Source organism: Acomys minous (genome assembly GCF_964271855.1).
Source record: "Acomys minous genome assembly, chromosome: 15".
NCBI classification, from domain to species: Eukaryota; Metazoa; Chordata; class Mammalia; order Rodentia; family Muridae; genus Acomys; species Acomys minous.
The window spans coordinates 96,499,177-96,522,562 of record NC_140497.1 but is presented as its reverse complement, the minus strand read 5'-3'; the positions used below and the strand labels follow the sequence as shown (position 1 = coordinate 96,522,562).

Genomic DNA, 23,386 nt, shown 5'->3' with positions numbered 1-23,386 from the left:
TCTAGACTAGATGGTGAGAGCTTAGCACACTCTAGACTAGATGGTGGGAGCTTAGCACACCTTAGACTAGATGGTGAGAGCTTAGCACACCTTAGACTAGATGGTGAGAGCTTAGCACACCTTAGACTAGATGGTGAGAGTTTAGCACACCTTAGACTAGATGGTGAGAGCCTAGCACACTCTAGACTAGATGGTAAAAATCTGTTTTTGTTTTTGTTTCTTTTTTAAAAGGCAATAAAAAACTTGTAACACAGCTGGGAGTAGTGATGCACGCCTATAATCCCAGCACTAGGGAGGCAGAGGCAGGCAGGATATCTGTGAGTTCTCTAAAGAGCAAGTCCAGGACTACACAGAGACACCATGTCTGGAAAAACAAAACCAACCAAACAAAGCCAAAAAACAACAACAAAAACATTTTAACATATAAAATCACAAACAAGATAAGAAATCTCTCATACAAACTCCAGGGATTCAAATGCCAACTCTGAAAACCCAGAGGCATCAACAGGCGGTTCTTTACCACATGGCGAATGGCACGACAACAAAAGCAAAGCCAAATGTGGGCCAGCAAGTCACGGGCACGCCCTTTAGAGCACTGCTCCACATATGCCACCTATCAAACGGAGAGCGCGCATCAGGCTGGGGCAGGCACTCTCCACTGTCATTACAACATCTGGTCATCAGGACCTATGCACAGGAGTAGGAGGAGTTTCAAAGTCTGAGCAGGACAACTGAGGGGTTTTTAATAAAACACAGTCAAGGATTGAGGGCTGTGAAAACTATTAAGACTCAGAAGTTACCCAGAGGTCTTGGGTTTGTAGTCTATCACTAGATAGAGACATAGTAAGAGTTCATGTTTTTGTTTATTGAACAACTGGTTAAACAGCAGATCCCATGCTGTATTCCCTGTAGGGCAATGACAGTGAGCGGTGAGCCTGGCTTTTCCAGCAGCCTCTCCACCTGACCCACACGGCTGCCGTCACAGCGCCATGTAAAGCCCTGGGGTCTCACACATCTCTGGGCACCTGCATCCAAACTCATCTGAAGTAGGAACATTGTGTGTAGGGCTTTTCTGAGAGTCAGACAGGCCATTGTGAATGACACTGGGCCACACATCTCCCGCATACAAATGACCTAAGTGAAGCTGTGAGAAGGCCTGTGTGAGTAAATGTCACCAGAAAGCACAATGCTGTACGGTTTAGGGGTGGAGGAAGGGGCAGGAAGCAAAAAGCCACACTTTTTTTTTTACCTATCAGATTTGAGAAATTACTGGGTTCACACAGAGTTCTGCTGCAGGGAGGGAACCCACTCTCTTGCTCACCCTGCATAAAGGCCATGAAAATACAGTGACTGTTAAAAGATAACACTGGCCTTAAAAGAAAAAACCTCCAGACCCTCACCCTGCTTAGACTCTGTATATTAGAGCTGGGAAGGAGGAAGTATGAGGGAATTTTCTGCTCAAGAGAAATTCTGTCTTTGTTTGCACACATTGTGTGTATCATGTTAGTAACATACAAAGACACATGAGCTAGAGGGGAGGCTCACTCCTGTAATTCCAGCCTTTCCCGGCTGGGCAATGAGGACCACAACACATTCTAAACCACCCCAGGTTAAAGTTCCAAATAGGAAACGTAAGAGAACAGAACAGAATAGAACAGAACAGAAGCAAAGGCTGCTGGGACAGTTTCACTTTTCATAGGTTTATGTAAACTGCACAGGCTCCTGAGCGCTGGTTACAGCACCGCGTGGCTGAAGCATCACTGAGAACGGCTCAGGTGAAAGTCTACGGCAAGTGTGCCTGCAGCTGTGTCTCGGAGGCTACGGCCTGATTTCTCAAATGTGACTCAGGGTAGGTCTACCTTGTTCTAGAAACTGAGCCAGGACTTACCATCCTCACCAGAACTGAACGGCAGGAGGTTAAACCAGAGCACCTCTCTGTATCACCCTGCACTGAACGGCAGAGGGTTAAACCAGACAGAGCACCTGTCCTTATCACCCTGCACTCACTCAAAAAGAATGAAACCTGAATGACCTGTGATCAGCAACACAAAAGCTTGAGATGTCACCCGTCTTCAAAGTACACAAAATACCTTCCTCGCAAAATACCTTCCTCAGACAGAGTTTCCAAAGGTATTCTGCCTGTATATTTAGGGCTCTTTAGGATACAAATAATTAGAATTTAAAATTTCAAGTTTCATTCATATTTATAACATGAACTCCCCCCCCCCCCTTTTTTTCCCCTGTTTTTTTGAGACAGGGTTTCTCCGTGTAATCCTGGCTGTCCTGGAACGCACAGAGATCCACCTGTCTCTGCCTCTTTGAATGCTGGGATTCCCCCTTCTTCTTGAGACAGGGTCTCTCTGTGTAGCCCTGGCTGTCCTGGAACTCAGAGATCCACCTGCGTCTGCATCCTGAGTGCTGGGGTTAAAGGTGTGCGCCACCACCGGCCAGCACCTTGACCTTTCTTTACCCCGTTCTTTCTTGGACGGAAGGCAGAAAGTCCAATGCCAGCAGGGAGACCACAGACTTTGTCTAGCTATGGGATGAACTTCCCTCCTACAATAATACGATAAGCAGCTGGGCTAAAAGTCCAAAAAGTCACACGCTACACAGCCTTCCCCTTTCTGTAAGTAGCACAGGCTAGGCCACGTGTTATGGCCACTACTTCATGGTACTTTTCAGTTTTGTTGACCCTGACAAGGAAACACACAGAGAGGTCAGAAATCAATTTTACCTTCATACACTTTGTTTCTCTTGCAGACCCCAGCCCTGTATCCTAGCTGGCCCCCTTGTAGGAGGATTCCAAATACAAATCAGTGATTTATAACTTTGTAAAAGATTCTTTTTCTTTTTTAAATGAAACTAACGTGTTGGTCTTCCTGTGAAGCTGCAGTAGGTGTGAACTCCACGATGAGGCCAAGTGACTCTGAAGGTCATGTAAGCCAGTGACAGAGGAGCAAATAACCCCAGAAGCATCCCCACAGTCTGCACTGGTAACCGCGAGACCACAGTAGCTCACACATCTGATTCATTTTAAGAACCGAGCAGGTCTCATGATTTTCAAAGGCCATTTGTGTATGCTCTTCAAATAAAGCATGAGATCTGCCATTACAAGGTAAACACACTAATGAAAGCGGGCAATCCTACTAACACACCCCTTCAACTACATGCTCTGCCCAAGCAAGCCTGGTGCACACGGCTCAGTCAAGACCCCAGTTTTTGGTTCTTTGTGTACAATTAGCCCCTTAGGAAACTAAAAACAAAACTTGAGGTCTTACAAAGACCTGAATTGAAACTTGTGAATCAGTCACTAGTAAATGTATTTTTTAAAGTTCCTGATGTGATTCTTTTTTTTTTTTTTTTTCTTTTTCCGAGACAGGGTTTTCTCTGTGTAGCCTTGGCTGTCCTGGACTCCCTTTGTAGACCAGGCTGGCCTTGAACTCACAGCGATCCTCCTGCCTCTGCCTCCCGAGTGCTGGGTTAAAGGCGTGCGCCACCATGCCTGGCTCCCTGATGTGATTCTAATGGGCAGCCAGGACAGAGATCCTACAATTCAAAGTGCCCCCTAGTTGTTTCACCTGGATCTTGTGGTGTTATCTGGGCTGGCTTTGAGCTCTCTTGTCTGAGGCTGAGTAGCTGGGACTCTGGGCACGTACGCTCACGGCCTGCACTTCTGAACTGAATTTTTGGTCAAATGCAATCATGCTGAAGCTGTGGTTACGTGTTACCACACTCTAGCTGTCCGCCGGCTGCTGACAGAAACTGAACAGTAAAGGGAATCTTCTCACAGGCAACTAGCTAGGGGAGGTAAAGGCTGTCACGGACAGCTCCCACTGCATGTTAGACATGTAAATAAGGACAGTCATGGTGCTACCACCTGCCTGCAAGGACAGGCAATCGGTGGGCATGGCAAACCCCACAGAGCTATGTCAGACATCACAAGCTGGGAAGTCACTAGATATTTGAAAAACTAACCTGTTCTTAGGAAATTCCGTGCCTCTGCAGTGCATGCTGGCCACTCCACCCCCGCCTCCCTGCTACAACTCCACCCACCGTCCTCCCACAACCCCCCCTTTTTCTGTCTATTCAGTTTGTTCTGTGATGCACTGAGTTTAACTAACTCCAGACAGCAGTGTGACGATGGGTTTGGCGTTCTCTGTTGGGGCCTGGCGGGCTCAGTACAAGGCACACAGCTAAAGACAGTCATCTCCAAGAGCCTGTGAGCCTCTACTGCCCTTGTTGACGGGCTGGCCTTGTGTGTGGGCCCGCTGAGGGAGCTACACCTGGGTGTATTCATGACTGCAAAGGCTGTCTCTAGACCTTACCCTGTCTTGTAGCTCCTGCATCCTTCCTGTACCATCCTCTGCGCTGTTCCCTGAGCCTTAGAGGGACGCTACAGACGTCCAGTTGAGGCCTGGGCCCACAATCCTTGCTTGGTCTCTGCACAGTAGGCAGTCATGAGCCTCTGCAGGCACCACTGTTTACTTCAGGAAGGGACTTCGCTAATGTGCGGGCTGTTTTGTTTGTGTTAGGCCCCTGTACAGGGCAGGGCTCAGCAGCTGAGACCTGTACTGCTTGCCCTCCAGTGGCCTTGGGTTCTGGTTGTAGCACCCACATTGGACCCCTTATAGCTGCCTGTAATTTCAGCTCCAGAGCTCTAGCGCCCTCTTCTGGCCTCAGTGGGCACTCAACTCAAACATGTGTCCATGCACACAGACACACATAAATAAACATAATAAAAATATTTAAAACCCGTTTATTCCAATCAGCGTTAAACGTCAGTGAAGAGAATGTAGTAGCTGGGTGGATGGGTGAGACACACGGCAAGTGGCTCTGCAGAGCACAAGCCCAGGTGTTGTTTTCAGATAGCGTCGCTTTGCTGTCCTCTCACTGAGTGTGCTAGCCTGTGAGCTTCCAGGTGTTGTGTCCCCACCCCTTTTTACATGGCTGCTGGAGACTCAAACCCAGGTCCGAATCTTTTATCCACAGTCACCTCCCCAGCCCCTTGCTCTCTTTCTGGAACCAATCTCTTGCTTCTACTTCCTGAATCTTTGTCCCTTTGTCTTAGCTACACCCAGCAAAACTGCAACCCAAGATCAGAGCAGTTTTTCAGTAACACAGGCTGACTGTAAACAACTAGGGCAGGGCTAGGAATGAGGGTGGGAGAAAGGAGCTGACTGGTAGCACCGCACTTCATCAAGGTAATGTATGTCAATCTCCTGTAGGTCTCGGTCAGCTGCTTTTCTGCATCAAGGACCATTGTCACGACATCTCCCCCAGACCCCAGCTCTGTGCCCTGAGGGCACAGCCTCCTGCCCACCTCACCACCAGGCAAGGTGTCCACCTGGAAACCCATGTGACCGGAACACGCTCTTCACTACGCTCTCCCGACTAGAACACTCGAGCTACTCTCTTTGCTTGTGTCCACAATCCCATTTCTTTGAATGTCTTTGAAAGCATGCTGCCCTCGTATCCTGCCCTTGGCTCTGAGTTATTAATTTTTAATGGTTCTTCCCGTCTCTTACTGAGGTGACAACAAACATGAGCATCTTTCTAAGTGTTGCTATCGAATCTCTCCTCCTCTGACGTGTGTGTGTGTACATGTGTGTGTGTGCGCGCGTGTGTGTACATGCATACTTTTGCTGCATTTTCAGTACTAAACAATCTTTTTTGTTTCTGTTTCTCTGTGTCGCCCTGGCTGTCCTGTATCTCACTTTGTAGACCAGGCTGGCCTCGATCTCATAGAGATCCACCTGCCTCTGCCTCCCAAGAGCTGGGATTACAGCTGTATGCCACTGCACCAGGCAAGTACATGCTCCTTTATGGCATAGATACATGAGCTGTTCCAAAATGGTAGCAGCGAGCTCCCAAGTTTGTACATAGGACAGTCAGTGAGACACTAACACGTAGGACAGTCAGTGAGACACTACTAACGTAGGACAGTCAGTGAGACACTAACACGTAGGACAGTCAGTGAAACTCTACTAACGTAGGACAGTCAGTGAGACACTACTAACGTAGGACAGTCAGTGAGACACTAACAGGAGGATAGTCAGTGAGACACTAACAGGAGGATAGTCAGTGAGACACTAACACGTAGGACAGTCAGTGAGACACTAACAGGAGGATAGTCAGTGAGACACTAACACATACGACAGTCAGTGAGACACTAACAGGAGGACAGTCAATGAGACACTACTAACGTAGGACAGTCAGTGAGACACTAACACGTAGGACAGTCAGTGAGACACTACTAACGTAGGACAGTCAGTGAGACACTAACACGTAGGACAGTCAGTGAAACTCTACTAACGTAGGACAGTCAGTGAGACACTAACACGTAGGACAGTCAGTGAGACACTAACAGGAGGATAGTCAGTGAGACACTAACAGGAGGATAGTCAATGAGACACTAACACGTAGTACAGTCAGTGAGACACTAACACGTAGGACAGTCAGTGAGACACTAACACGTAGGACAGTCAGTGAGACACTAACATGTAGGACAGTCAGTGAGACACTAACACGTAGGACAGTCAGTGAGACACTAACACGTAGGACAGTCAGTGAGACACTACTAACGTAGGACAGTCAGTGAGACACTAACACGTAGGACAGTCAGTGAGACACTACTAACGTAGGACAGTCAGTGAGACACTAACACGTAGGACAGTCAGTGAGACACTAACAGGAGGATAGTTAGTGAGACACTAACACGTAGGACAGTCAGTGAGACACTAACACGTAGGACAGTCAGTGAGACACTAACACGTAGGACAGTCAGTGAGACACTAACAGGAGGATAGTTAGTGAGACACTAACATGTAGGACAGTCAGTGAGACACTAACACATAGGACAGTCAGTGAGACACTAACACGTAGGACAGTCAGTGAGACACTACTAACGTAGGACAGTCAGTGAGACACTAACACGTAGGATAGTCAGTGAGACACTAACACGTAGGACAGTCAGTGAGACACTAACAGGAGGATAGTTAGTGAGACACTAACACGTAGGACAGTCAGTGAGACACTAACACGTAGGACAGTCAGTGAGACACTAACACGTAGGACAGTCAGTGAGACACTAACAGGAGGATAGTTAGTGAGACACTAACACGTAGGACAGTCAGTGAGACACTAACACGTAGGACAGTCAGTGAGACACTAACACGTAGGATAGTCAGTGAGACACTAACACGTAGGACAGTCAGTGAGACACTAACACGTAGGACAGTCAGTGAGACACTAACAGGAGGATAGTCAGTGAGACACTAACAGGAGGATAGTCAGTGAGACACTAACAGCAGAAAGCAAAGGACTCCAAGCTCCTTCCCTCCTCTGCCTCTTACATGCTCTAGAATTCTGTGAACAAATATAAGAGAACGGAAGGATTTGAATTCCAGCCCCAAGAACAAGATTTTACCTTTAACTAGTGTGATCATGAAGAAGTAAGAAGAGTGGTAGGCCTCCGCAATATACAAAATAAACAGATATATAAAGTTTAGGAAGGAAAAATTTTGGCAAGTCCTTTAAAATTTGAGAATACTAATTTTTCTTTTTATAGCTTCATTTAAATTTGAAAGACTACGCAATAAAACGGATTTCACAAAAACTAGTTAAAAGAAAGCCTCTAGAGCCGGGCATGTTAGCACACGCCTTTAATCCCAGCACTCGGGAGGCAGAGGCAGGTGGATTGCTGTGAGTTCAAGGCCAGCCTGGTCTACAAAGTGAGTCCAGGACAGCCAAGGCTACACAGACACCCTGTCTCGAAAAACCAAAAAAACCAAACCAACCAAACAAAAGGAAGCGCCTGTGCTAGAGAGCCTTGCTCTCGCTGTCTGATGAGCGACTGCCTGCCAAGTGCTGCTGACCAGAGCCTGTGCCACCATAACTATGCCAGGCGACTCTTTGACTGTTTTACCAATTGGTATCTGCCAGTGAATTTAAATAATTTAGCAAGGGGTAGGTGTGGTGGGCGCATTTATAATCCCAACCCCTGGGAGATGAAGGCAGTAGACTAAGGCCGAGGCCAGTTTGGGCAGCATAAAAATAAGTAAACAGTTCTTTACAATTGTGTTCACTTAACTTATAATTATAAATATATAAATATATATATAAAAAATATAAATATATATAAATATATATATATTAACTTATAATTAAAAAACAAGGCTGGTGAGACGGCTTAGAGCTATGAAAGGGCCTGCCGCTACCTCTGTAACTGGAGTCCAACCCGGGATGCACACGACAGAGGGAGGGAACCGACTCCCACAAGCTGCTTGGCCTTCACAGGGTGTCTCGGCACAGACGTGCCCCCCACTCAATAACTTACAGCATAGTTAATTTTTAAAACCTAGAGGTATGAGGATGTGTTTTAGTCATGTTTTTCAATATAGTTTGTTGATGCATTTAGTGCTGGGGTGGGCGTGTCTGTGGCAAGCCATGCTGTGGAGGTCCACACCTCACCAGGGTTCTACTCACTCACCTGACTTAGTCAAGGAATATTCCCCCAAGTTAGTCCTGGGGGGGCACACGACACGAGGACGCGGAACAGCAGGAGCCCACACAGTGACGACAGTGAAGGAGGTTCTGTGTTTGTAAGAACAGTGTTTCAAATTCACTCCATTGACTGTAGGCATTTTTTCCTGATTTAGCACTATTTACATGTTGTCCACACAGAATATGGAGATAAACAGAAAGTCTCTTATTCTTACAAGGACTTGTGTTTACACATATACGCAGCTTTTGGAGGGGTGAACTCCATGCTCATGTCCTGAAGACTGACTCGTAGGCCATGGGAAGATAAAGGCATGAGAGGTAGAACTCATAAACGTGAGTGGAAAGACACGAACCACTGTGCAGGCCAAACTCAGATGGCTGGCCTACTTTCCCTAGGGCACATCGCTTATCTGAGGTAGGAGGAGAATGAACCGGAACCTCTAAGTGTGGAAACAGGAATAGCTTGTGTGCATGTGTGCACACCCAGGACTAAACCCACACTAGCTTCGTGCACTCAAGACCAACCCCGAACTCCAGCCGCCCCGTTCTTCATGTCTGAAGTCAGGATTATGAGCAAACCTTCCCCAAGTAACACTGACCTCAAGCCAAACAGAGAGCCGTAGTGGGGAGAGGAGGAAAGGAGGTACGCTAAGGGCTGGAGGGAAAAGAGAAAGGTAAATACACCTTTGGGGACATTCCCAGCGTCTTGGACATGGCAGCCATCTTCCCAGGCCGGCACAGAACTCTGCCGTCTCCTGCACCGCTCCTCCCTTCTCCTCGCTCAGCTGGACGCCAGGGAAGGCTCCTGCGGCTGCTGGGACCAGCGCTGCCTCTACAGAGCCCGAGCTCGGTCTAACTCCTCACACTTCCAGCCAGTGAGGCTGGGGAATCTGTGCAAAGCGGAGGTTAGGGCTTCGGGACTCACGCACAAGTTCTGTCTCTAGGCAGTGGAGCTGCACTGATGCAGAGAGGTGTGCTAAGAGCTACTTAGTAGTTAACTCTCCCTCGCGTGAGCTGGGTGTAGTGCTGCACTCACGTAAGCCCAGCACTGGAGACCGAGGCAGCCAGGGCCACAGAGTGAGACTGTCTCAAAAAGCAAAGCAAAAATTTACCTTAAGTAAAAAGACAAAGTCATCAAACTAAGAAACTATAGGTACCTAAGGCAAGCAGTGTGATGGTTCGAGATCAGAGAGGACAGATAAGAAAGCACGCTATAGAGGCCGTGCCATCATGGGCTCTCCACTTCAGAGCTTTATCCGGAAAATGGAGATAAAAGCTTTGATTACAGAAGCCCATAGCAGCCAAATAAAATAAAGTGTTTTTCTTCTAACAGATGGCTCACGCCCTGATGATGTTTGCGTTTAAGGGTTTAGGATTACCTATTAATAAGGAAGCAAGGGTGCTGTCCACTGATATTTCTAATTCAAAAGAAACAAGTCCTTTGTAAATCACTGTGGAGGGCTATATTACATGCATGTTTGTTTAAGGGGCTGGGGTGGAGCACCTCTAAAACTTTATATCTAAATCCTGTTTGTGGCGGGTCTGTAAAGCAGCTGTAGATGAGCAACAGTTTGTTTTCATCTCTCCTGCTCCTGGGCAGTGCTCTCAGGGCTGTGGCTCCGGCCTTCTACTTTTCAATGCTGTGTGATGAAGTGGGATCAAGCAGTGCGCCACACAGTGATGGCCGCACCCTTCCAGTGGTGAGCCCCAGTGCTGGGGTCCCACAGTGATGGCCGCACTCTTCCAGTGATGAGCCCCAGTGCTGGGGTCCCCCACAGTGATGGCCGCATTCTTCCAGTGATGAGCCCCAGTGCTGGGGTAACGATCACTCAGGGAACTTGAGATGCACAGGTGCTCCTGACCTGAAGCTCTGACTAGTGAGAGCTGCCTGCCACCAACTACTGTCATCCTCGATGATGCTGGTGTCTGGGAATGTGGAGGAAGTCCCCTCCCCTTTTTTTCTGAGGTGTCTTGTTTGGTTTTTCTTGTGGGGTACCAGAGATGGAATGCAGGGCCTCACGCACTGGTAATTTTTAACATGGATTAAGACAGCAAGTTATGGATAAATAAAAGACGACATTATAAAATTGCTGGAGATGTAGGAAATTCTAAGGAAAAAAAACTCTGTAGAAAGTAGGCTTTGATTAGAAATTTTAGAAGGTGTTATTTCTTTAGAATGTGTTTGAATTTTGGGGTTAGGGAACTGGCTGAGTGAGTAAAATGTTCACTGTGAGAGCCTGATGAGCTGAGACAGATCCCTGGACACCACGCTAAAAAGCCGGGTGCAGCAGTGTGCATCTGCGCCCCAGCACGCTCACCCCAGATGGGTCAGCAGAGGCAGGGCTGCCTGACCCTGAGACTGTAGGTCAGCCAGTCTACAGCCGGAGGCCCGATGGCAGAAACAAGCCAGGCCCTGCCTCAAGCAAGGTGCAAAGTGAGACGTGATGCCCAGAAGCCATCCTGGGTATCCCATGCTTTTCTGTGACATGACCTCTGCTGGCTGAGGGGAAGGGACCTCAGTTAAAAATACAAGGGTTAGGTATAACCCCTAAGCTTCCCTAACCCACCAAACTGTGTCATCAGCTGGGGACAAGACAAGCACACGACACGCAAGGCTGCGGGCACTGCGCATACAAGCACCCACAGTGATGGCCAGATGCAAGGATGGGGCACATATGAAGAGTCCGTGTGTGGGAGCCCACACGCTGCTAGTGACTGTGGGAAATGCGCTGCTGCAGAAAACAGTTCAGCAGTTTCACCTAACAATTTTCAATGTGTACAACTGAGATGCACCATACAAGCCAGCCAGAGCAGGAATGACAGCTGAGCAAATGAGTGCAGTGTGTCACAACACGGACTAGTATTTGGTCGTAAAAAAGTACTGTTATATGCTGTAACAGGGACAAGGTCTCTAAAAATGAGTTAGCCGAAAGAAGCCAAACACAGACAGACACAACTTTCGTGATTTCATTGATTTGAATATTCAGAATAGGCGAACAGATATACGGCCATTCCGTGTCGTTCCAAGTGTGGTCAGGAGGAGAAATCAAGGCTGAACTCATATGAGGCTTCTTTCTGGGGTGACTAAATTGTCCTGTTATTGCATAATATGGCAAATACTCTAAAATCCAAGACAGTGTAGAGATTAAAATGGGAATTTTATCTCAAGATCAATTGTAAATATTCCATAATTATAAAATTAAAAAAAAAATCTTAGTCTTCTAATATGGTCTCAAATAGCAAATGTGCTTTGGAATGGTAAGGGAGATCCGGTTTCAGGAACACTTGTAAGAACCGTCTCTTTGTTTTCCAAGGTGTGTGCACAGACTCTTACGGGGAAATGAATGGTGGAGGTAGTGCTTTAGAAACCGTCAGCTGAGGGGAGAGCCCAGCAGCCTCAGGGAGGTGGTCTCCAGAGGGCCTGGCTGTGATGCTGCCTCGGAGTGACTGTCTGCGTCCTGATGGCCTTTGTTTAGAGATCGTGGTCAAGTTGAGCTCGTTTAAAATATCATTTCCCAGGACTCACAGGCTACTCCCTGAACGACAGGAACGCTCAAAGCTTTTAGAGGGAATAAACTACTGGATGGTCTCTGACGACAAACAGGCCACAGTTCACTGGAAACAGCAGTTCAGATAAATAAAATGAAAGCAGACACTTTGGAGACGGCTTTGAAAGCTTTCCATTAGAGAACACCACGGGCGTCAGCGTAGGAACATTACGACTGGCAGGAGCCTCTTCCCTTTATCTTCTCTGAGTGATATGGCGCGGTATTCATCTCCTGCACTGGACAGCCAAAGCTCCAGGGAACATGACACATTTTTAGTTGAGGAAACTTGATCCGCATTCCTGGCACGGGGCTACATACATGGGATGCCTTTTCTTTGGCTGCCAGTTTTGGATTTCTCACCAGCATTGGCACAGCCCTATTGTGTGTTATAACTAGAATTTCATGACAATGGTCCAATCCAAGAAAACAAAAGACAAAGGCAGAGCAAAGGAGAGGTGGGACAGCTGAAGGAACTGACCTATGGCGTCCTCTCAGGGACTCAGGACTACGAGCACGCACAGGGCTGTCGCGCCTCTGCCTCGGTGAGACAGGGATTACCAAGCAAGGAGAAGCGTAAGGGAGCTCCGTGCTGGAGGGTGCACCCTGATGCTGTACTTCCTAATTTGATGTATAAACAAACTATATATCAATAGGTTTTGTGTAGTATAACACATAGGTCCTAAAATGCAGAAAAGCTAACCTACACACATTTTTTGTTAAAAGTAACATAGCAAAGATTGTAATAAAAGCCTATATGTAATTAGGGCATATTTATTTGGGAAAATCCAATTCAATTTGTATTATTCCAATGTACAGATAGCCCTTCCAGGAAGAATCTAATTTGAAAATAAAATTTGGTTAGATTCGATTATAAAAAATTATTACTTAGGGCAGTAATTATTCAGTTATTTCACTGCATTTTCAATCAGTTCTTATTTTTAAAAGATCAATCAATTATCACTGTCATTCTGTCTCATGAGTTCTTGAAAATCTTTAACACGGAGTAAATAAAAACGAGAGGACTACAAAGACGGTAACTCCTTCGTGTGAGATGAACACACGCTGCTTAAATCCTGCTTGAAGGGACTCTACGTGTTCTTGGCAACTAGTTAGGCTCTGAATATATAAAATAAATCAACCAATGCTGAAGTCACAATAGCTATTCAAGTCCCACAAAGTCAGTGAGTGAGCTGTGAAGCACTGCCCACACACGCAGATCACCAGCGGTGCCACCTCTACCACAGTGAGTCTGTTCCAGAGACTAGATTGTTATAAAAATCCACCACATACACCGATGTATGGTATGTTGTGATCTAAGGTTTTATCCGTGGTAGTAGGTTTGTGAAAGCTCAAAGAAAATCACCAGGAAAAGATTATTTTCTATTTTTAAAAATTCTTTCTTTCTTAAATACTGGTGTGAAAACTGAAGCCCTGGCATTCCTGTTGCTGTGGGCTAGCATGTCTTACCAAGGCACGCTCCCCAGCCCTGGGAAGAGCGCCACCGAAGCGCAGAACTCTGAGAGATGCTTTCATGTGTTCAATGAGTATTAGCAATAAAACTTTAATATTCAAAGAACTGTAGTATACTGTTACACTATTTATCACACAAAATCATAAATATCTTATTATATAAGATGACTGGACATACTAAACCCTGAGAGGACTATATTTTAAAATTTTTATTTACTAAGTGTATGAGTACAGGTGTACACATGCCACAGCACGCGTGTGGAAGCCAGAGGACAGCTCTCAGGTGTGTGTTTCCTACTGACAATGGTGGGACTTGGGGGCCAAAACCAGGTTACCAGGCCTGCGTGCTGAGCCTCCCGCAGTCTAGACAGCCTTCCTCAGTAACAACAGCTGCTCTACAGGATTATGTTTGGTTTTGAATATGCAACTTAGAAATGCCTGTAAGTTCTGAGTAACTTGCCTTGGAAATCTGGAAACAGCTGTGACGATTTCTGCAGAATGAGCAGGACAGACTTTTATGCCTATACCCAGAGTCGTGGCAGTGTCACTGGCCACAATATACGCGGGGCTCCCATTTCTCTGGCCGGGGGTATCTGTGGCTGTCTGTCCAACACTGACCCTCACCCCATCTCTTCTTTGCACAGGGCAGTGCTATCTTCACTAGAGTCTCTTTAAACTGGACATGGGTGGAAGGTGGTGGGATGGCAGCCCAGGATGAGCACCCTTACCGAGGGGACACACAGTCACATTCTAGCCCCAACAAGCGTAGCAATACTTATTTTAGAAGGGTGCTAAAAAGAGCTGTGGATGAAAGGGCCGACGGCTAAGCAACAGGTTCCTAAGGGGTATGTGAGAAGCTAAACGGACACTCTGAAAAAACCAGTTAGACAGCATGCACCGAGACGGAAGTCTCAGGAGCTAATGCCGAGAGAGAAAGGGAGGCACCTGGCACCTGCAGCTACGGCGTGCGCACACAGACTGCTTAGCAACTGCTGAGGACACAAGATTTCAAAAACAAAACCTTGGGACATGGGACCTACAGTGACCAGTGATTTTAGAAGAAGCCAAAGCCTTACTCCAGAAATGACTAAGCCATCTACGACTCACAAGGATTAACGGCTAGGAGGAGGACAGCTCCAGCTGTAGCGTCAGGGCATAAGAAGAGTGGCAGAGGACACAAAGCAGTGCTAACAGCTACAGCTTCGGATTGCGCATGGACAACCTGACGCACTTAAGAAGCTCACAGCCGGGCCCAGTGAAGGGTTGTTACGCCGGAACCTGGAAGCTGAGCAGCGCAAAAGAACCAGCACAGTGTAGTTCCTGTCACATGACGCCTGTTAAAACCAAGCAGCGCTTTTCCTAAAATTATTCTTAGGCTCTAAATACTTGTTTGTTTGTGTGTGTGTGTTTGTTTGTTTGTTAGGTTCTTTGTCTTTTCAGGACAGGGACTTTCTGTGTAGTCTTGGCACCAGCACCCCAGCATGAGCGTGTGTGCACATGTGTGTGGAGGTCAGAGGTTGACGTTGGTGCCTTTCCCAGTTGACAAGGCCTCTCAGGGAACTGGAGCTCACCGACTCAGGTGACCTGGCTCACCAGTGAGTGTCCCATGCACTAGCTGCCACACCAGGCTCTTCTGCGGGCACTTTGCTGACAGAAGCATTGCCCCAGAGCTCTGTGCTCACAGGGAAAATTATAAGGATTTCAATACTAGATTGTATTATTCCTTTTTCTAGGGGTGGGGAGTTCGAGACAGGGTTTCTCTGTGTAGCCCTGGCTGTCCTGGACTCACTCAGTAGACCAGGCTGGCTTTGAACTCAAGAGATCTGCCTGCCTCTGCCTCCCGAGTGCTGGGTTAAAGGTGTGCGCGGCCACCGCCCGGCTCAGGCTTCTTGCTGCTAGACATTCTGGAGTGTGGCGGGAGCCTGATACAAACAGCAAAGCCTGGTCACGTCTTCAGCTGCAGAAGCACAATCCCGAGACGACTGCTCACGCCTCTAACGTGTCACCCAGACAGTCTTCCCTCTCAGGTCATATCCCACAGAAGCAGTCAAAGACAGTGTCTATGTGCACTTATTGCCAGGCATAGCACACTGTGGGTAGCCAGTTATTGATATTTTTCTGTCAATGACCAAAATATGTACACATTCCATAAAGTAGAAAAATCTTTTAAAGATTAATAAGATATTATTCATGAATGCCAATTCAACTGGAATACTGGATAGTAGAAATAACAAAAGATTTGTTCTTAGGGCTGATTAAAAATTTATACCAGAGCATCAAGTAAAGTTATTTTCTGTGTTCTGATTTAATGAATCCTGTGAGTTGTATCTGGTTGGGTGACACAGATTCCAGCTCACTGAAGCTTACTCTGATCCACCCCACACAGGCTTTCGTGGGACAGGGAAGGCACATGTCAGACCAAAGTAATATCAAAGAAAAGGAGAGCAGGGCTGGAGGTGCCACGAGGTCGACGCATAACATTTCGTGACCCTCGAGTGCCCGTAAGTCCCCAATTGTCTATGGGCTCCAATGACCTAACAAAGGCGGCAGCGCAGTAATGCAGGGTGAATGATCCTCAGAAGACTACTCCAGCTCAAGCTGAAAAACACTACACCTAATAAATGGCTTTAACCCTTCTGAAAACTAGCCTTAGAAGCCGCCAGTGGGTTCTTAAAAGGTGAGTGAGTTTTAAATGTTTCATGTATACTTGTGTAGTGTTTACTTAGCTCTTTTTAACCTGTTAATTTGTCCAAAAATAAAATATATGTAAAAACACAGATATCAAACATTGAAGTCATTCCGTCTTAATAGAATAGGTATTAAAACGAAATGTAAAACACTGTTGCATCAATCTTGCATATGGGGATGTTATCTAACAGGAGAGAAATAATATTTATGAAGACAAGATTCTCATAGGATGGTAGAAATACAAGGAAACAATTACAGCTTCTCAGGATATGGTGCGCCCCTTTATCTGGAAAGGGGCTTATTGCTTAAGTGAGGAAATAAGGCACAAAGCATGGAAGCAGCACTCCCCAAGACAGCACGCAAGACCTGTGCCCGTTTTCCCTAGCCAAGCTATTCACTTGGAGATGAAGTCTAAGCGAGTACTTACAATGACAGCAGCACCACCGCGATTAACGTCCATTCCATGGGCTTGTGTATAATGTTCCTATTTGATAATCTGAAAGACATCAAGATTTACCTTTGGATTTTAGTCCCTGGAAAGAATTATGACTTAACGTGTCAAAAGGTATCTGTAGATATCTGTCCTGCTTCTCTGTCAGGGGGATGGCAGGGGGGTGTCAGGGGGGGTGTCAGGAGGATGTCAGGGGGTGTCGGGGGGTGTAACAGAACAGCTATTACTGGGACTTGACTCTGACTGTCTCCCGCCCAGGCTGTAAGAGGTGCAGACTGCGTATCTCCTGTGCTCAGATGCACTAGGCGGCGTGGGGTGGCTGCGCCTCACTCTCACATGCGCATAGCAACAGGGTTACTAAAGAGAACAAGGCCGTGAGCTTAGTGAGGGACATGAGGTCACATATATGAGTAGACGCCGAGGCTGTGGTTTGTACCATCACCCATTGACGCTACAAAGGTAAGTGCTCTGACCTTACTTTTACCTAATGATCTTTAGCACTTTTCAGCTTGTGCTCGGTGGCAGCAGGCCACTAAGGGCTGTCAGAACAGGAGTGCCAGCTCACCAAGCTGTCAGAACAGGTCTCGGCTAAGAGTCTGGAATACATAAATGGTAGCTCACATGTGCCTATAAAGACTAAAAAGTACTTTGCTTGATGATAATGGCATCTGGAAGCCGTCAACAAAACATTCCTTAGAGCACAGGAAAACAAACTGCAGCATATTTAGAGCCCTGAACACCCTTAACATGAATGACCTGGATTTACACACGCTACCTAATCAATCTGTGAATGAAAGCAAACACGGCATGGCTTCACTTCCATTAATCAAAGATGGGCATCGCTAAAGCCTGCCAGGGGACACAGGCACGCACGTGGTGCCTGCGCCTCACAGGACAGATGGCCGCCCCTCCCTCGGCACCGCAGCTTTCTTGCATTTTGTGTTCTTCTCTCCCCAGACCTCACAGCACCTCCTACATATTATTTCTTACTTTTCTCTTGCCTGGGGGAAGAAATCTGTGTTCCTCCTGTTCACTCAAAGTGCCCAAAACAAGCGCCTGTAACCAGTGGGCATTTGAGGCAGTACCTTTGTCTATGTCTGTCTTTACTTAACATCTGAATGAAATTTTAGAAAATTTAAAATCTATTCATTAGCTTTATCAATCTGGATTTTCTCTATAGCTTAGAATGCTTATTCAATTTTTTAAAAAAGTCTGGCTATAAAAACGCAGTACAGTGTAAGTCAGCTAACGTGGACATTAGGCCACCTCTAACACTTCCCAACGCTACAGACTCTGATACATACTAATAATGTAAACCATTAAGCCTGGTGTAGTAGCACACCTTTGCTCCCAACACTGGAAAGGCAGAGGCAAAGGAATCTCTGAGTCTGGGCTAGCTGGGTCTATAGAATTGGTACAGAAAAGTCAGCACCATGTTTCCTCACAGGCTTCTGTACTGATCAAGGGTACAAGAAGCACATGCTGCCAGATCTGCTTCCCCTACCAGCTGCTCCAGCTGCTCCACACAGCTGAGCAGAGCAGTCCCTCCATGGACCGAACCCGCCTGGTTTCTCCCTCTCTCCCGGCATCACCTGCCAACATAACCCTGAGCACCGCGGGCTTCGTCTTTGAAACTAGTCTGACAGCACCAAGTACACTGTGGAGCAACACCCTCAAAGCCGTCGGCTCTGGGCTGGACCTCTTTCCTGAAGTCTGGTCTCTGCATCAGATGGTCTGCTTGACACACGCAGCACAGGCACACACATGTTCTGCACGTTCGGGCAGGTTTTTCTATTCCCAACCCAGTTCCATGGCTCTTGACCACAGATTTTTCTCCTCTGGCCTTTGACAACTTTCCCAGGCTTATCAGTATCCTAAATGTTCAATGACTACGTTAGGCTCACTCCTGTTTTCAGGCTTTTAAAATTTTCATATGAATGGGTGCCTTTCCTGCACGTGTGTCTGGGCATCATGTGCATGTAGTGCCCACAGAGGCCAGAAGAGGGCGTCAGACCCCTTGGAACTGGGGTGACACATGGTTGTGAGCAACCATGTGAATATTAAGAATTGAATTCAGGGGTGGTGGCGGTGGCATGCCTTTAATCCCAGCACTCAGGAGGCAGAGGCAGGAGGATCACTGTGAGTTCAAGGCCAGTCTGGTCTACAAAGTGAGTCTGGGTCAGCTAGGGCTACATAATGAGAAACCTCATCTTGGAAAGAAAAACCTACCACCAACAATAAGATAGTACAGCCCGCTAAGTCACTCAAATAAATTCCATATACAGCACACGCGCATGCATTCTCTCTCTTTAAATTTGGAAATTTAAATGGCTTCAGCAAATGGCTGAAGAAATTATTTTGGATTCTACTATGAAACTAATTTTTTCTATCTCTCCCTTTTCTTCTGCTTTATGTTGTTGTTCTGCCTGCTCTTCCTTAGTCATGTCTATGAGGCAGGACCAGCTTACAATATGGCCAGGCTTGAGGCCATTTTGAATCCTCCTTTTGTCTATCCATTTCATAAACCATCATCTTATAAAACTTTTGTTTCTTGAAAATATATATTTTGTTTTCTAATATTTTAAATTTTTACATATACATTTATATTACTATAATATATAAAATAAACTGCATAGAGCAAGAAGAACCTGAGACAATCAGGAATTCTATTAGGTTTTTTACTTTTTCATCTTCAGCATGTGCTGTGATGTGTACTGGTCTGTGTGCTGTGGCACACACATGGAGGTCAGAGTCAGCTTCTCTGGAGCTGGTTCCCTCTTCCCCCTTTCTGTGGGCTCAGGAGATCATACGTCAACAAGCTGAGTCATCCTGTTGGCCCTGGTTTCGGGTGGTTCTGTCTGATGACTTCAGGCAACAGCTCTTCCCCCCCCCCCTCGCAGCTTCTCGGAAGAAGTGGAGAACGTACTGGAAAATAGAAGAGAGCGCACGGCTACACACACTAAAACGTGTATGCAGTCTCTGTCTGGAGGGGGCACCGTGAGACAAGGGCTTTTCTGTTTGTTCACTGTCTTGTAGCAAATAACCTGGGACCCAGCACACAGACACAGGAGCCCAGACAGCAGGATAAGCGTGGACATAAAGATGACAAGAAGTACAATACAGCGTGTGTGTGTGTGTGTGTGTGTGTGTGTGTGTGTGTGTGTGCGCGCGCGCATACAATAAAACCTCTCTTGTTTGTGTGTGTGAAACAGGGTCTCACTATGTAGGCTTGGGCTGGCCTGGAACTTACACAGACTGGCCCACTTCTGCCCACAATTAAAACTGTGTACCATCAGGCCTCAAATTCTGTTTTTTGATGTTTTTAAACCTCTCAGTTAACATATATTTAAGATTTCATGAGTTCATTTGGTCATTCAGGGAAAAAAATGTGGCACTGTTCCAGGCACTGGGCAAACAGAAGTAAGAGGCTGTTTTAGTTGCTTTTCTATTGCCCTGACAATGCACCATGACCAACACAACGTATAGAAAAGCTACTGAGGCCCCCAGTCTCAGAGGAGGCCACGGCCACGGTGGCAGGAAGCAGCCACGGGCATGGTGCTCACTGCAGCAGCAGCGGCTGAGGACTCACATCTCATCGGAGGCAGCACAGGGAGAGCTAACTAGGTGGCCCCGGCTTTTGAAATCTCCAAGCCCACCCCAATGACACACTCCTCCGACAACGTCACACCTCCTGATTCTTCCTAAATGGCTGCACCAGCTAGAGACCAAGTGTTGAAGCGCACGCACCCTGGGGGCCGCTCTCCCTCAAACCACAGGGACTGTGCTCTTGTCTTGCAGCGCTTCTGTTACATCAGCATGGCAGCAGAGTCGTTTTCATACTGTTGACCCAACGGGTCTCTACTCTAACATGCTAAATAGGTTTACTATTGTCTAATAATTAAAAAACAAAAGGGGCCAGAGGGAGGGCTCAGGGGTTAAAGACACTGGCTGCTCTTCTGAGGACCCGGGTTCAATTCCCAAGTCACACGTCACGGGTCCACAGCCATCTGTAACTCCAGTTCCAGGGCCCAACCCCTGTTCCCATCTGCTCAGATGAAAGCCTTGACCAGCTGTGTGGAGCCTGCTGTGTGTGACAGGGTAGGAACAGTACAGCCCAGCTCGGGGTCGGGGCGTGCGGAGGGAGTGGGGGGCAGCTCTACTCACGCATGAAAAGCTCTTCAGAGAGCCCCAATAGGCTGTCAAGGCTGCACCCTGGAATTACCTAGGGGGCTTTTAAGCTGTATTGCTGTCGGAGCAGAACTCGACTCATCCACGGACACCTGTCTCCAGGGCCGAGCGAGCACGTGGAGCTGTCAAACGGCTTGAGAATGGCTGTTCTACAAGTTCTTAGTATTGACGATTTCAAGGAGAAAAATGCTGCTATTTATGTCAGCTTTTCCCCAGTGGTCAGTACTATTTTAAGGAGTTCTCCACAGTGGTCACCGCCAGCTAGCAGGCATCTTCAGAGCAAACAAACTACAGATTGTGCTGTCCTGTTAGAAACCTTGGACCCTTGTCCCTCAGAACATCTGACGTCTCCCCAAAGGGAGTCAGGGAAATTCTTCTTTATTAGAGCGATATAGACTCTGACCTACAGGTTTTAGGAAAAGACTTAAAAAATAACTTAGTCAACATCAAATTCTGTCCTGGAAGCAGAATTCTATCGTGCCCCCTGGCGAGAGGACGCTTGCTTTTTGGCTTTTGGCAGATGTCTTTATTAAACTTCAAGTCCACGTAAAGGTGGAGGAGAGGTGAGGTAAGCTGGGAGCTCTTCCTGACTAACGACGTCAGCTCCTGGCCAGCCACGCTTCACCTCCACAGCCCCACACTTACGGACCCCACTAACAGCACCACAGCATCATAGAATACTGACAAAGTAATTGAGAGGGATCTGGTTGTAAATAGGGACGACAGAAAATTGACAAAATGTTTACATATTAGAGGGCACAGTCAAAAGTGAGCCTCCCATATCTGCAGTCTGTGTCTCAGGACTGAAGAGCATGTGCCTGAGCCCTGGCTTGCTCAGGTGCCGGAAGGAAGCTTGGTGTGTGATGTAAGTCACAGAGGATCCCTGCACCATCTGATGTGATGTAACTTACAGAGGATCCCTGCACCATCTGATGTGATGTAACTTACAGAGGATCCCTACATAATCTTCCACATTGATCCCTTTAGGCTCTTTGGGGTTTTAAGATTTGGTCTGGTGAAATTACTGGTGTTCAGTGTTAATACCCTTGGAAGTACTCAAGTACTCTTACGTGTGCTCCCAGGGGGTTTTGCGTGTGTTCTAAAAGATCAAACCTGGGCCTCAAGCATGCCAACCGCATAGTCTGCCACTGAACCACACCCCCAGGCCACACGGCAGACTTACTTTTCGTATTTCAGCTTTATTTATTTTTTCTTTTTTGGTTTCGCTGTGTGGCCCCAGCTGCCTCTGCCTCCGCAGAGCTAAGGTGCGCGTCACTGCCGCCTGGCGTAAGGCTCAGCATTTATATCTCTTCTTTATGACAGTGCCGAGGCAGCAGCCTCCTAACCTGCAGGGCGGCTTCCAACCACAGCCTCAGAATGACCGGACGTTTGTTACGTGTCATAATTTTTCCAGCTTTACTGAGGGATAATGGGTAAACTTGTATGTAAGTGACTATATATATACATTTACCAGAAAAACTGGGCTGATCAGCACACCTCTCACTGTTTGCAGCCTGTGTGTGTAAGTGTGGGTGCAGCAGTAACAAAAACTACTCTTTTAGCAAACTCTAAGCCTACTATGGAACATAGCAAAGTAACATTTCCTACAGTTGCTGGTGAGACGCGTAAGGGAGAGACTATGTCTGATGCGTGTTCAGGCCCCCACACAGGAGCAGATAAGTAGAACTTAAGTTGGAAGTGCAAAACGAACGATCAGCACGTGAGGTGGAGGACGCTGGCCTGAGCGCCATGGCTTCCAAAACCACACACCCACATCTTCATGGTACACACAATAATGGAGGGATGAGCCTCTGGTTACTTTAAAACTATAATTCAGATGACATCAGTAGCTCCAAGGAGTAAGAAATGCTGCCTTTACGACAGCACAAGTAACTGAAGCATCTCACTTCAGAATTTTACTAAGTCCTCAGCACAGAGGGAACAGGAACTTGGAGAAGAACACCACAGCAGGCATTTCACCAGTGTCTTCACCTGGTAAAAATTCTATCACTACTGACTGCATGCAGGAGAGAACAGGAAAACCAGGGGCCTGGGATGGTCTGTGGGGCAGTAGGCTGTACATGTACATACACGCAATTCGGCAGTCATTCTAATAACATCTGTGGAACATTATGCTCCCGTCACTTAAAGACCATTTAATTGTCAAACTAATTAAATCAGATTGCACGGGAAATAAAGGGCAGCAAGACCCAGGTGGCACGTGTACAATCAGTTTCCAAGTTTGAGCACATCTCACTGTAGACTGTTTCATTTTCTTTGAGTTTCTAGTAGGACCCAAGAGCCTTGAGTTTTGTCACTGTGGTTTACGGCAATATCCACGCATCACTTCAGAATATACAAAGTAAACTACTATTTAATCTCCTTTAACCGAGATTAGAAGGTGTGTAGTCTATGATGGAAGGGCTTGCTGTGGGGTTGGCGGTCAGGGCCGTCTGCATGGCAGGCGCGTGCTCTGCGGGTGGGCTGCGGTGAGGACTCGCTCCGAGAGCGCTTCTGTTGCCCACATTTCTAAGTCAGG

At 47.0% G+C, this 23,386-nt stretch overlaps 1 protein-coding gene across 3 annotated transcripts in view; it reads right to left on the bottom strand.

Annotated features, from left to right (window-relative positions):
- RPAP2 (RNA polymerase II associated protein 2) overlaps positions 1-23,386 on the bottom strand; it is a 63,892-nt gene that overhangs the window by 13,587 nt on the left and 26,919 nt on the right. For 2 of the 3 annotated variants that reach the window (XM_084759453.1, XM_084759452.1), the window contains exon 11: positions 16,636-16,704. In XM_084759453.1, the coding sequence (XP_084615579.1) occupies positions 16,636-16,704 (69 nt within the window). Of the gene's footprint in view, positions 1-11,456; positions 12,301-16,635; positions 16,705-23,386 lie in introns of those variants that run through there. The other variant, XM_084759454.1, reaches the window with a different exon arrangement.